We start from the raw sequence: 14,710 nt of genomic DNA, 5'->3' as shown, positions 1-14,710 counted from the left end.
CAGGGTTGACCGTAACAGGGTTTACCGTAACAGGGTTGACCGTAACAGGATTTACCGTAACAGGGTTGACCGTAACAGGGTTGACCGTAACAGGGTTGGTAACAGGGTTTACCGTAACAGGGTTTGACCAGGGTTGACCGTAACAGGGTTGAACAGGGTTGACCGTAACAGGGTTGACCGTAACAGGGTTTACCGTAACAGGGTTGAACAGGGTTTACCGTAACAGGGTAACAGGGTTTACCGTAACAGGGTTGACCGTAACCGTGACCGTAACAGGGTTGACCGTAACAAGGGTTACCGTAACAGGGTTTACCGTAACAGGGTTTAACAGGGATTTACCGTAACAGGGTTGACCGTAACAGGGTTGACCGTAACAGGTTGACCGTAACAGGGTTTAACCGTAACAAGGTTTACCGTAACAGGGTTGACGTAACAGGTTTACCGTAACAGGGTTTACCGTAACAGGGTTTCTATGGGTAACAGGGTTGACCGTAACAGGGTTTACCGTAACAGGGTTGGTAACAGGGTTGACCGTAACAGGGTTTACCGTAACAGGGTTGTAACAGGGTTGACCGTAACAGGATTTACCGTAACACGTAACAGGGTTGACCGTAACAGGGTTGACCGTAACAGGGTTGACCGATTTCATTTGAAATCAGCCATAAATCCCCTTGTGATGTGGAATGGAAGCTTGTTATGTGCATCAGGGAGTGGCAACTGAACGCAAGCTTCACAAAATAATAGAAAGTGTTAAACATTTCTAGCCTGTTCATCTATGGGTAACAGGTTAATGCTCAACCCGCTCAATTTTCCAACACAAAACACCAGAAAATTGCCAAAAAGGGTAGAACCATGATTGGACTATTAGATGATTAATGTTTCTTTAGAATATTGTTTTCACAAAGCAATAGTTTCAGCGTGCGTAAAGGCCCCGACGTAAATGAATCAATAGTTTCAGCGTGCGTAAAGGCCCCGACGTAAATGAATCAATAGTTTCAGCGTGCGTAAAGGCCCCGACGTAAATGAATCAATAGTTTCAGCGTCCCGACGTAAAGTTTCAGCCGACGTAAATTAATCAATAGTTTCAGCGTGCGTAAAGGCCCGACGTAAATGAATCAATAGTTTAAATGAATCAATAGTTTCAGCGTGCGTAAAGGCCCCGACGTAAATGAATCAATAGTTTCAGCGTGCGTAAAGGTCCCGACGTAAATGAATCAATAGTTTCAGCGTGCGTTAATCAATAGTTTCAGCGTGCGTAAAGGCCCCGACGTAAATGAATCAATAGTTTCAGCGTGCGTAAAGGCCCCGACGTAAATGAATCAATAGTTTCAGCGTGCGTAAAGGTCCCGACGTAAATGAATCAATAGTTTCAGCGTGCGTAAAGGCCCCGACGTAAATGAATCAATAGTTTCAGCGTGCGTCCCAATAGTTTCAGCGTAAATGAGTAAATGAATCAATAGTTTCAGCGTGCGTAAAGGCCCCGACGTAAATGAATCAATAGTTTCAGCGTGCAGCGTGCGTAAATGAATCAATAGTTTCAGCGTGCGTAAAGGCCCCGACGTAAATGAATCAATAGTTTCAGCGTGCGTAAAGGCCCCGACGTAAATGAATCAATAGTTTCAGCGTGCGTAAAGGTCCCGACGTAAATGAATCAATAGTTTCAGCGTGCGTAAAGGCCCCGACGTAAATGAATCAATAGTTTCAGCGTGCGTAAAGGCCCGACGTAAATGAATCAATAGTTTCAGCGTGCGTAAAGGCCCGATCGTAAATGAAGTTTCAGCGTGGTAAACTCATGTCGTAAATGAATCAATAGTTTCAGCGTGCGTAAAGGTCCCGACGTAAATTAATCAATAGTTTCATCGTGCGTAAAGGCCCCGACGTAAATGAATCAATAGTTTCAGCGTGCGTAAACAACAAAATGAATCAATAGTTTCAGCGTGCGTAAACCTACGTAAATTAATCAATAGTTACAGCCGTAAATCTGACGTAAATGAATCAATAGTTTCAGCGTGCGTAAAGGACGTAAATGAATCAATAGTTTCAGCGTGCGTAAAGGCCCCACGTAAATTAATCAATAGTTTCAGCGTGCGTAAAGGCCCCGGACGTAAATGAATCAATAGTTTCAGCGTGCGTAAAGGCCCCGAGTAAATGAATCAATAGTTTCAGCAATGCGTAAAGGCCCCGACGTAAATGAATCAATAGTTTCAGCGTGCGTAAAGGCCCCGACGTAAATGAATCAATAGTTTCAGCGTGCGTAAAGGCCCCGACGTAAATGAATCAATAGTTTCAGCGTGCCCGTAAATGAATCAATAGTTTCAGCGTGCGTAAAGGCCCCGACGTAAATGAATCAATAGTTTCAGCGTGCGTAAACCCCGTAAATTAATCAATAGTTTCAGCGTGCGTAAAGGTCCCACGTAAATGAATCAATAGTTTCAGCGTGCGTAAAGGTCCTGACGTAAATGAATCAATAGTTTCAGCGTGCGTAAAGGTCCCACGTAAATGAATCAATAGTTTCAGCGTGCGTAAAGGCCCCGACGTAAATTAATCAATAGTTTCAGCGTGCGTAAAGGTCCCGACGTAAATGAATCAATAGTTTCAGCGTGCGTAAAGGCCCCGACGTAAATGAATCAATAGTTTCAGCGTGCGTAAAGGGTCAATAGTTTCAGGTGCGTAAAGGGCGTAAATTAATCAATAGTTTCAGCGTGCGTAAAGGTCCCGACGTAAATGAATCAATAGTTTCAGCGTGCGTAAAGGCCCCACGTAAATTAATCAATAGTTTCAGCGTGCGTAAAGGTCACGTAAATGAATCAATAGTTTCAGCGTGCCTGACGTAAATGAATCAATACTTTCAGCGTGCGTAAAGGTCCCGACGTAAATGAATCAATAGTTTCAGCGTGCGTAAAGGTCCCACGTAAATGAATCAATAGTTTCAACTGAGGACGTAAATGAATCAATAGTTTGACGTGAGGGCGTAAATTAATCAATAGTTTCAGCGGCGTAAAGGCCCCGACGTAAATTAATCAATAGTTTCAGCGGCGTAAAGGTCCCGACGTAAATTAATCAATAGTTTCAGCGTGCGTGAGGGCGTAAATTAATCAATAGTTTCAGCGTGCGTAAGGGTCCAGACGTAAATGAATCAATAGTTTCAGCGTGCGTAAAGGGACGTAAATGAATCAATAGTTTCAGCGTGCGTAAACTGACGTAAATTAATCAATAGTTTCAGCGTGCGTAAAGGTCCTGACGTAAATGAATCAATAGTTTCAGCGGCGTAAAGGTCCCGCGTAAATGAATCAATAGTTTCAGCGACTAAGGGGCCCCGACGTAAATGAATCAATAGTTTCAGCGGCGTAAAAGCCCCGAACGTAAATGAATCAATAGGGGCAGCCCGACGTAAATGAATCAATAGTTTCAGCGTGCGTAAAGGCCCACGTAAATGAATCAATAGTTTCAGCGTGCGTAAAGGCCCGACGTAAATTAATCAATAGTTTCAGCGTGCGGAGGCCCCAGTAAATGAATCAATAATTTCAGCGTGCGTAAAGGCCCCCGACGTAAATGAATCAATAGTTTCAGCGTGCGTAAAGGCCCCGACGTAAATTAATCAATAGTTTCAGCGTGCGTTGTAACGAGTTGCCTCTTCTTCCGAAGAAGAGAGGGAAACGGATCAGAGGACCAATACGCGGCGTGGTAATTTTCCATGGTACTTTTAATGCTATCAGGTACACATGAACAAACTAACAAAACAAAAAATGTGAAAAACTCAAATTACAGTCCTATCTGGTTGCACACACAGAGACAGGAAACAATCACCCACAAACACACAGTGAAACCCAGGTTGACCTAAGTATGATTCTCAATGACAACTAATGACACCTGCCTCTGATTGAGACTAGGCAGAAACATAGAAATTCCCAAAACCTAGACAAACAAACATAGACTGCCCACCCAACTCACGCCCTGACCATACTAACTAAACACAAAACACAGAAAATAAAGGTCAGGCGTGACAGTACCCCCAAAGGTGCGGACTCCGGCCGCAAAACCTTGACCTATAGGGGAGGGTCTGGGTGGGCATCTGTCCGCGGTGGCGGTTCTGCGCGGGACGCGGACCCCACTTCACCATTGTCTTTGTCCGCCTCCGTGGCTTTCTCACCATGGCAACCCTCTCAATGACCCCACTGGACAGAGGGGCAGCTCGGGACAGAGGGGCAGAAGCTCTGGACAGAGGGACAGGGGCTCTGGACAGAGGGACAGGGGCTCTGGCGCTTCTGGGCTGAGGGGCTCTGGCGCCTCTGGGCAGGGGCTCTGGCGCCTCTGGGCTGAGGGGCTCTGGCGCCTCTGGGCTGGGGGGCTCTGGCGCCTCTGGGCTGAGGGGCTCTGGCGCCTGGGCTGAGGGGCTCTGGCGCCTCTGGGCTGAGGGGCTCTGGCGCCTCTGGGCTGAGGGGACTGGCGCCTCTGGGCTGAGGGGCTTGGCGCCTCTGGGCTGAGGGGCTCTTGCAGCTGGCGCCGGACAGGCGGGACGCTCCGGCAGCGGCGCCGGACAGGCGGGACTGGCAGCGGCGCCGGACAGGAGGGACTGGCAGCGGCGCTTGCAGGCGGGGACTCCGCAGCGGCGCCGGCAGACTCCGGCAGCGGCGCCGGACAGGCGGGACGCTCCGGCAGCGGCGCCGGACAGGCGGGACTGCAGCGGCGCCGGACAGCGGGAGGCTCCGGCAGCGGCGCCGGACAGGCGGGAGGCTCAGCGGCGCGGACAGGCGGGAGGCTCCGGACAGGCGGGAGGCTCCGGCAGCGGCGCCGGACAGGCGGGAGGCTCCGGCAGCGGCGCCGGACAGGCGGCAGGCTGCAGCGGCGCGGACAGGCGGGAGCACCTGCAGAGAGGAGACAGAGAGACAGCCTGGTGCGTGGAGCTGCTACAGGAGGCAGCGGCGCCGGACAGGCGGGACGCTCCAGCAGCAGCGCCGGACAGGCGGGAGGCTCCGGCAGCGGCGCCGGACAGGCGGGAGGCTCCGCAGTGGCGCCGGACAGGCGGGAGGCTCCGCAGCGGCGCCCGGACAGGCGGGAGGCTCCGGACAGGCGGGAGGCTCCGGCAGCGGCGCCCGGACAGGCGGGAGGCTCCGGCAGCGGCGCCGGACAGGCGGGAGCACCTGCAGGGAGGAGACTGAGAGACAGCCTGGTGCGTGGGGCTGCCACAGGAACTACCAGGCTGGGGAGACTTTCAGGAGGCTTGGTGTTAGGAGGAGCCTGAAAGACCGGGCTGTGGGGAGCACTGGAGCTCTGGTGCGCAACCTGGCACCACTTCCCCAGGCTGGACAAGCTCGAGCGGACCTCAAAAGTGCAGGCACAGGTTGGGGCTGTGGGTAAGGGGAGATCTAGGCTTACTACACGCACCTCTCCCCTAGGCTCCACTCCCACAGTGCAGCGGAGCGCAGGCAGAGGACGCACTCACCCTCCCAGCGCCCCGGAGACACAGCACGCAGAGCCGGCGCAGGATAACCTGGACCCAGACTGCGTACCGGCGACCAGACCCGCTGAGCAGGCACCATACGCCCTGGCTCAATGCCCACACTCGCATGGCACTCTCGGGGGGCTGCCCTATAGCGCACCGGGCTATGGACACGCACTGGCGACACCGTGCGCTCAACCGCATAACACGGTGCCTGACCAGTAATGCGCTGCTCATAATAAGCACGAGGAGTGAGCTCAGGTCTGCTACCTGGCTTAGTTCGTGTGCCCCCCAAAAAATTTGGGGCTGCCTCTCGTACCTGTCGCACTGCCGTGCTGGCTCCTCATATTGCCGCCGATAGCTTTCGCTGCCTCCAGCTCTGCTTTGGGGCTGCGATTTTCCCCAGCCCGTGCCCAGGGTCCCTCTCCGTTCAATATCTGCTCCCATGTCCAGGAGTCCTGTGATGGTGGCCTCTGTTGTTGATGCTGCTGCTGCTGTCGTCGCTGTCCTTTACCACGCCGCTTGGTCCGATTGTGGTGGGTGATTCTGTAACGAGTTGCCTCTTCTTCCGAAGAAGAGAGGCGAAACGGATCAGAGGACCAATACGCGGCGTGGTAATTTTCCATGGTACTTTTAATGCTATCAGGTACACATGAACAAACTAACAAAACAAAAAATGTGAAAAACTCAAATTACAGTCCTATCTGGTGCACACACAGAGACAGGAAACAATCACCCACAAACACACAGTGAAACCCAGGCCACCTAAGTATGATTCTCAATCAGAGACAACTAATGACACCTGCCTCTGATTGAGAACCATACTAGGCGAAACATAGAAATTCCCAAAACCTAGACAAACAAACATAGACTGCCCACCCAACTCACGCCTGACCATACTAACTAAACACAAAACACAGAAAATAAAGGTCAGAACGTGACATGCGTAAAGGTCCCCGTAAATGAATCAATAGTTTTTGCGTAAAGGCCCCGACGTAAATTAATCAATAGTTTCTTTGCGTAAAGGTCCCGACGTAAATGAATCAATAGTTTCAGCGTGCGTAAAGGTCCCGACGTAAATGAATCAATAGTTTCAGCGTCGTAAAGGTCCCGACGTAAATTAATCAATAGTTTCAGCGTGCGTAAAGGCCCCGACGTAAATTAATCAATAGTTTCAGCGTGCGTAAAGGCCCCGACGTAAATGAATCACTGATCACGTGAGATAAATACTAATGTTAAGAAAAGACTTTGTCAAAGCAACAAAGTAACGAGGGCTTCCTAATGACAGAGCGTGTTAAAAAGTCACAGGCGGGGCACGGAGGGACGTGTCAAAACGCTCAATCTTCCATTTATTGATTTCTCCATGTGGTCTATATTAAAAGGGCCTTAATTTAAAAGAACAGCCTTTTAAAATTCAATATTGACGCACAGTTTTTACTTAAAATGTCAAAGGGACGCAAAGGCAATCCTTTGTGGAACACCTGTGTAAGAGTTCCTTTTGATTTTAGTCAAATGTATGAATGTTACTGTAGTGTGAAACCAGAGTGTGTCATACAGTATATTAGAGTGTTTAGTGGGTAACACTTTACATCTGTAACGGCGTTCTTCGTTTGTTGAAAGAGAGTCGGACCGAAATGCAGCGTGGTGGTTACTCATGTCTTTAATGAATGAAATGACGATACATGAAAATAACGTAATATACAAAAACAACAAAACGGAACGTGAAACCTAATTACAGCCTATCTGGTGAACACTACACAGAGACAGGAACAATCACCCACGAAATACACAGAGAAACCCCGGCTACCTAAATACGGTTCCCAATCAGAGACAACGAGAATCACCTGACTCTGATTGAGAACCGCCTTAGGCAGCCAAGCCTATGCAACACCCCTACTCAGCCGCAATCCCAATAACTACAAAACCCCAATACGAAATACCACAAAATAAACCCATGTCACACCCTGGCCTGACCAAATATATAACGAAACACAAAACACTATGACCAAGGCGTGACAACATCCAGTTACTCTTATTATAGCAGTAACAATATTGTGAGGTTTCTTGCCCATAGGTATCAGTCAAGTCATTGTTTTTGTTTGAGTTACGGACTGCAGCTTTAAGACATTCTTTAACCCGTGTTGTAATGGTGTAATAACTGTAGTAATATTGTTTCCTCGCAGGTATCTGATGAACGTGACGTTCGAGGGACGTAACCTGTCGTTCAGTGAGGATGGATACCAGATGCATCCCAAACTGGTCATCACCCTGCTAGACAAACAGAGACGCTGGGACAAGGTGAGTATCTCACGTCTTCCTCTCCTTCTCTTTCCATGTCTCTCTCTCATTCTCTCCCTTTCTCTGGTTTCTTTCTTTGATTTCTCTCACACCCTTTTTCTTCCTCTCTCTCTCTTTCTTTGTCTTTGTCTTTCTCTTTCTCTTTCTCTCTCTCGCTCTGTTTATTTCACTTTCTCTTCCTTACTCTCTTTCTCTCTTTTCCTTTCTCTCTCTTTCTTTCTCTTTTTCTTTCTCTTTCTCTTCATCCTCTCTCTTTCTCTCTCTTCCTTTCTCTTTCTTCTTTCTCTTTCTCTTCATCCTCTCTCTTCCTTTCTCTCTCTTCCTTTCTCTTTCTTCTTTCTCTTTCTCTTCATCCTCTTTCTCTTTCTCTCTCTTCCTTTCTCTTTCTTCTTTCTCTTTCTCTTCATCCTCTCTCTCTTTCTCTCTCTTTCTTTCTCTTTCTTCTTTCTCTTCATCCTCTCTCTCTTTCTCTCTCTTCCTTTCTCTTTCTTCTTTCTCTTTCTCTTCATCCTCTCTCTCTTTCTCTCTCTTCCTTTCTCTTTCTTCTTTCTCTTTCTCTTCATCCTCTCTCTTTCTCTCTCTTCCTTTCTCTTTCTAATAATAAAATAAATAATATACCATTTAGCAGACGCTTTTATCCAAAGCGACTTACAGTCATGTGTGCATACATTCTACGTATGGGTGGTCCCGGGAATCGAACCCACTACCCTGGCGTTACAGGCGCCATGCTCTACCAACTGAGCTACTCTCTTCCTTTCTCTTTCTTCTTTTTCTTTCTCTTCATCCTCTCTCTCTTTCTCTCTCTTCCTTTCTCTTTCTTCTTTCTCTTTCTCTTCACCCTCTCTCTTTCTCTCTCTTCCTTTCTCTTTCTTCTTTCTCTTTCTCTTCATCCTCTCTCTCTCTTTGTCTTTGTCTTTGTCTTTCTTTCTCTCTCTCTCGCTCTGTTTATTTCACTTTCTCTTCCTTACTCTCTTTCTCTCTCTTCCTTTCTCTTTCTTCTTTCTCTTTCTCTTCATCCTCTCTCTCTTTCTCTCTCTTCCTTTCTCTTTCTTCTTTCTCTTTCTCTTCATCCTCTCTCTTTCTCTCTCTTCCTTTCTCTCTCTTTCTTTCTCTTTCTTCTTTCTCTTTCTCTTCATCCTCTCTCTCTTTCTCTCTCTTCCTTTCTCTTTCTCTTTCTCTTTCTCTTCATCCTCTCTCTCTCTTTGTCTTTGTCTTTGTCTTTCTTTCTCTCTCTCTCGCTCTGTTTATTTCACTTTCTCTTCCTTACTCTCTTTCTCTCTCTTCCTTTCTCTTTCTTCTTTCTCTTTCTCTTCATCCTCTCTCTCTTTCTCTCTCTTCCTTTCTCTCTCTTCCTTTCTCTTTCTTCTTTCTCTTTCTCTTCATCCTCTCTCTTTCTCTCTCTTCCTTTCTCTTTCTTCTTTCTCTTTCTTTTCATCCTCTCTCTCTTTCTTTCTCTTTCTTCTTTCTCTTTCTCTTCATCTTCTCTCTCTTTCTCTCTCTTCCTTTCTCTCTCTTTCTTTCTCTTTCTTCTTTCTCTTTCTCTTCATCCTCTCTCTCTTTCTCTCTCTTTCTCTTTCTTCTTTCTCTTTCTCTTCATCCTCTCTTTCTTTCTCTCTCTTTCTTTCTCTTTCTTCTTTCTCTTTCTCTTCATCCTCTCTCTCTTTCTCTCTCTTCCTTTCTCTTTCTTCTTTCTCTTTCTCTTCATCCTCTCTCTCTTTCTCTCTCTTCCTTTCTCTCTCTTCCTTTCTCTTTCTTCTTTCTCTTTCTCTTCATCCTCTCTCTTTCTCTCTCTTCCGTTCTGTTTCTTCTTTCTCTCTCTCTTCATCCTCTCTCTTTCTCTTCTTCCTTTCTCTTACTTCTTTCTCTTTCTCTTCATCCTCTCTCTTCCTTTCTCTCTCTTCCTTTCTCTTTCTTCTTTCTCTTTCTTTTCATCCTCTCTCTCTTTCTTTCTCTTTCTTCTTTCTCTTTCTCTTCATCCTCTCTCTCTTTCTCTCTCTTCCTTTCTCTTTCTCTTCATCCTCTCTCTTCCTTTCTCTCTCTTTCTTTCTATTTCTTCTTTCTCTTTCTCTTCATCCTCTCTCTCTTTCTCTCTCTTTCTTTCTCTTTCTTCTTTCTCTTTCTCTCTCTTTCTTTCTCTTTCTTCTTTCTCTTTCTCTTCATCCTCTCTCTCTTTCTCTCTCTTCCTTTCTCTTTCTTCTTTCTCTTTCTCTTCATCCTCTCTCTCTCTTTGTCTTTGTCTTTGTCTTTGTCTTTCTTTCTCTCTCTCTCGCTCTGTTTATTTCACTATCTCTTCCTTACTCTCTTTCTCTCTCTTCCTTTCTCTCTCTTCCTTTCTCTTTCTTCTTTCTCTTTCTCTTCATCCTCTCTCTGTTTCTCTCTCTTCCTTTCTCGTTCTTCTTTCTCTTTCTCTTCATCCTCTCTCTCTTTCTCTCTCTTCCTTCTCTTTCTCTCTTCGTTTCTCTCTCTTCCTTTCTCTTTCTTCTTTCTCTTTCTCTTCATCCTCTCTCTCTTTCTCTCTCTTCCTTTCTCTTTCTCTCTCTTCCTTTCTCTCTCTTCCTTTCTCTTTCTTCTTTCTCTTTCTCTTCATCCTCTCTCTCTTTCTCTCTCTTCCTTACTCTCTTTCTCTCTTCCTTTCTCTCTCTTCCTTTCTCTTTCTTCTTTCTCTTTCTCTTCACCCTCTCTCTATTTCTCTCTCTTCCTTTCTCTTTCTCTTCATCCTCTCTCTTTTTCTCTCTCTTCCTTCTCTTTCTTTTCATCCTCTCTCTCTTTCTTTCTCTTTCTTCTTTCTCTTTCTCTTCATCTTCTCTCTCTTTCTCTCTCTTCCTTTCTTTCTTTCTCTCTCTTTATTTGTGTTTTATTTGTCCCTGATGATTTATGATTATGCAAACCACCCAATCATTTGTCCCTCCTCTCTTTCTTCCCTCCCCTCTCTCTTCCCTCCTCCCATCCCCAGGTGGGTAAGTGGGAGAACAGCTCCCTGTCCATGAAGTACCACGTGTGGCCCAGGTTTGAGCTGTTCTCCGATGGGGAGGCCCGGGAGGACGACCACCTGTCCATCGTGACACTGGAGGAGGCTCCCTTTGTCATCGTGGAGGACGTGGACCCCCTCAGTGGCACCTGCATGAGGAACACCGTGCCGTGCAGGAAACAGCTTAAAATACTGTAAGACAACTAGGATCCACCTTAACCAAATACACAACCCTATACTGTATTCCCTCTCTCCTATTGATCATATCTTGAGTGCTGATGCCAAATTCAACTACAGCCGTTTATACCATTACCTCCTTCATGAAACAACTCAAAATACTGTGAAAACTATAGACCTATTATCACAGGTGGCCTGTGGCACCTTAATTGGGGAGAACAGGACCATAGTCATGGCTGGAACAGAATCAATGCAATGGTTTCAAACACATCAAACACATGGTTTCCATTCACTCAATTCCAGGCATTATTATGAGTCGTCCTCTCCTCCTCTCCTCTGATCAGTATTGAATATAGACGTCAATGTTTAGGTTGTCATACCTGTAGCTCAAAATCCTATGAGAACCATAGACCAATATCACTATTAAAAACAGAGCAATATCTCTATTAAAAACAGAACAATATCTCTATTAAAAACAGAACAATATCTCTATTAAAAACAGAGCAATATCTCTATTAAAACAGAGCAATATCTCTATTAAAACAGAGCAATATCTCTATTAAAACAGAGCAATATCTCTATTAAAACAGAGCAATATCTCTATTAAAACAGAGTAATATCTCTATTAAAACAGACCAATATCTCTATTAAAACAGACCAATATCTCTATTAAAAACAGACCAATATCTCTATTAAAAACAGACCAATATCTCTATTAAAACAGACCAATATCTCTATTAAAAACAGAGCAATATCTCTATTAAAAATAGAGCTCAAATTCTACTTTAAGGGCAGAAAATGTCTAGGACCTTCATGGCATCTATAAAATGGAAGCTTCTGGTTTTAGGGGAAAAGCAGAAAAGAGGCAAAGCCTGAACCTGATGCTTCTGGTCTTCATCAACCACGCTCAGGTGTTTTGGTCATTTAATCTATCTCTCCATTTCATCCTCTCATCCTCTCTCAATCTATTTGTCTTCTGATAACCCCCATCCCTTCCCTCCCTCTTCCTATATCTGGACTATTTTACTTTTCTCGTCCACATTTTGTTCACGCTTCACTACACTTACCCTTCTTCAGTTTCTCCACTTCACCTTGCCCTCCCATAATGGATTCCCCTCATTGCCCTCCTTTTTCTCTCACTCATTTTCTCTCTCTCCTTTTCTTTCACTCCATTTCTCTCTCTCTGCTGGCCTATCTAAATTCCCTGGAGCTCCTGCCTCTCATTCCTTGCCCTTTCCTCATTTTATTATTGACATTTCATCCTCTTCTCACCTCTCCTGTCAACTTCACCATCACTGTTTATTTATTGTTTCTCCCCCTCTCTTCTGATCATCCTGTACCTGTCCCCCCGTCTTCTGATCATCCTGTACCTGTCCCCCTTCTCTTCTGATCATCCTTCACCTGTCCCCCTTCTCTTCTGACCATCCTGTACCTGTCCCCCCGTCTTCTGATCATCATGTACCTGTCCCCCTTCTCTTCTGATCATCCTTCACCTGTCCCCCTTCTCTTCTGACCATCCTGTACCTGTCCCCCCGTCTTCTGATCATCCTGTACCTGTCCCCCCGTCTTCTGATCATCATGTACCTGTCCCCCCGTCTTCTGATCATCATGTACCTGTCCCCCCGTCTTCTGATCATCATGTACCTGTCCCCCCGTCTTCTGATCATCATGTACCTGTCCCCCTTCTCTTCTGATCATCATGTACCTGTCCCCCCGTCTTCTGATCATCATGTGCCTGTCCCCCTTCTCTTCTGATCATCATGTGCCTGTCCCCCTTCTCTTCTGATCATCATGTACCTGTCCCCCCGTCTTCTGATCATCATGTACCTGTCCCCCCGTCTTCTGATCATCCTTCACCTGTCCCCCTTCTCTTCTGACCATCCTGTACCTGTCCCCCGTCTTCTGATCATCCTGTACCTGTCCCCCGTCTTCTGATCATCCTGTGCCTGTCCCCCTTCTCTTCTGACCATCCTGTACCTGTCCCCCCGTCTTCTGATCATCATGTACCTGTCCCCCCGTCTTCTGATCATCCTGTACCTGTCCCCCCCGTCTTCTGATCATCCTGTACCTGTCCCCCTTCTCTTCTGATCATCCTTCACCTGTCCCCCTTCTCTTCTGATCATCCTGTACCTGTCCCCCCGTCTTCTGATCATCCTGTACCTGTCCCCCTTCTCTTCTGATCATCCTTCACCTGTCCCCCTTCTCTTCTGATCATCCTGTACCTGTCCCCCTCTCTTCTGATCATCATGTACCTGTCCCCCTCTCTTCTGATTATCCTTTACCTGCCCCCCCGTCTTCTGATCATCCTTCACCTGTCCCCCTTCTCTTCTGATCATCCTGTACCTGTCCCCCTCTCTTCTGATCATCATGTACCTGTCCCCTTCTCTTCTGATTATCCTTTACCTGTCCCCCTTCTCTTCGGATCATCCTGTACCTGCCCCCCTCTCTTCTGATTATCCTTTACCTGTCCCCCTTCTCTTCTGATCATCCTTTACCTGTCCCCCTTCTCTTCTGATCATCCTTTACCTGTCCCCCTTCTCTTCGGATCATCCTTTACCTGTCCCCCTTCTCTTCGGATCATCCTGTACCTGTCCCCCTTCTCTTCTGATCATCCTTTACCTGTCCCCCTTCTCTTCTGATCATCCTTTACCTGTCCCCCTTCTCTTCGGATCATCCTTTACCTGTCCCCCTTCTCTTCGGATCATCCTTTACCTGTCCCCCTTGTCTTCTGATCATCCTTTACCTGTCCCCCTTCTCTTCTGATCATCCTGTACCTGCCCCCCCTCTCTTCTGATCATCCTGTACCTGTCCCCCTCTCTTCTGATCATCCTGTACCTGTCCCCCTTCTCTTCGGATCATCCTTTACCTGTCCCCCTTCTCTTCTGATCATCCTGTACCTGCCCCCTTCTCTTCGGATCATCCTTTACCTGTCCCCCTTCTCTTCGGATCATCCTTTACCTGTCCCCCTTCTCTTCGGATCATCCTTTACCTGTCCCCCTTCTCTTCGGATCATCCTTTACCTGTCCCCCTCTCTTCTGATCATCCTTTACCTATCCCCCTTCTCTTCTGATCATCCTGTACCTGCCCCCCCTCTCTTCTGATCATCCTTTACCTGTCCCCCTTCTCTTCGGATCATCCTTTACCTGTCCCCCTTCTCTTCTGATCATCCTGTACCTGTCCCCCTCTCTTCTGATCATCATGTACCTGTCCCCCCGTCTTCTGATCATCCTGTACCTGTCCCCCTCTCTTCTGATCATCCTGTACCTGTCCCCCCTCTCTTCTGATCATCCTGTACCTGTCCCCCCGTCTTCTGATCATCCTGTACCTGTCCCCCTCTCTTCTGATCATCATGTACCTGTCCCGCTCTCTTCTGACCATCCTGTACCTGTCCCCCGTCTTCTGATCATCCTGTACCTGTCCCCCGTCTTCTGATCATCCTGTACCTGTCCCCCTCTCTTCTGACCATCCTGTACCTGTCCCCCCTCTCTAATGATCATCCTGTACTTGTCCCCCTCTCTAATGATCATCCTGTACTTGTCCCCCTCTCTTCTGATCATCCTGCACCTATCCCCCTTCTCTTCTGATCATCCTGTACCTGTCCCCCTTCTCTTCTGATCATCCTGTACCTGTCCCCCTTCTCTTTTGATCATCCTGTACCTGTCCCTCCTCTCTCATGATCATCCTGTACTTGTCCCCTTCTCTTCTGATCATCCTGTACCTGTCCCTCCTCTCTCATGATCATCCTGTACTTGTCCCCCCTCTCTTCTACCTCTCTTTGATTGGCCCCAATTATTTTTGCCCTTTGACCCACCTGGTCATTGATTTCC

At 47.0% G+C, this 14,710-nt stretch overlaps 1 protein-coding gene across 1 annotated transcript in view; it reads left to right on the top strand.

The window, feature by feature from the left end:
- LOC118378778 (glutamate receptor ionotropic, NMDA 2B-like) overlaps window positions 1-14,710 on the top strand; it is a 159,760-nt gene that overhangs the window by 129,116 nt on the left and 15,934 nt on the right. Inside the window, exons 7-8 of the mRNA XM_052526077.1 lie at window positions 7,624-7,738; window positions 10,692-10,900. Coding sequence (XP_052382037.1) covers window positions 7,624-7,738; window positions 10,692-10,900 — 324 coding nt within the window. The remainder of the gene's footprint in view (window positions 1-7,623; window positions 7,739-10,691; window positions 10,901-14,710) is intronic.

This window comes from Oncorhynchus keta, chromosome 10 (assembly GCF_023373465.1).
Source record: "Oncorhynchus keta strain PuntledgeMale-10-30-2019 chromosome 10, Oket_V2, whole genome shotgun sequence".
NCBI lineage: Eukaryota > Metazoa > Chordata > Actinopteri > Salmoniformes > Salmonidae > Oncorhynchus > Oncorhynchus keta.
Note: the sequence above shows the minus strand (reverse complement) of the source record. Positions and strands in the feature narration are given on the sequence as shown.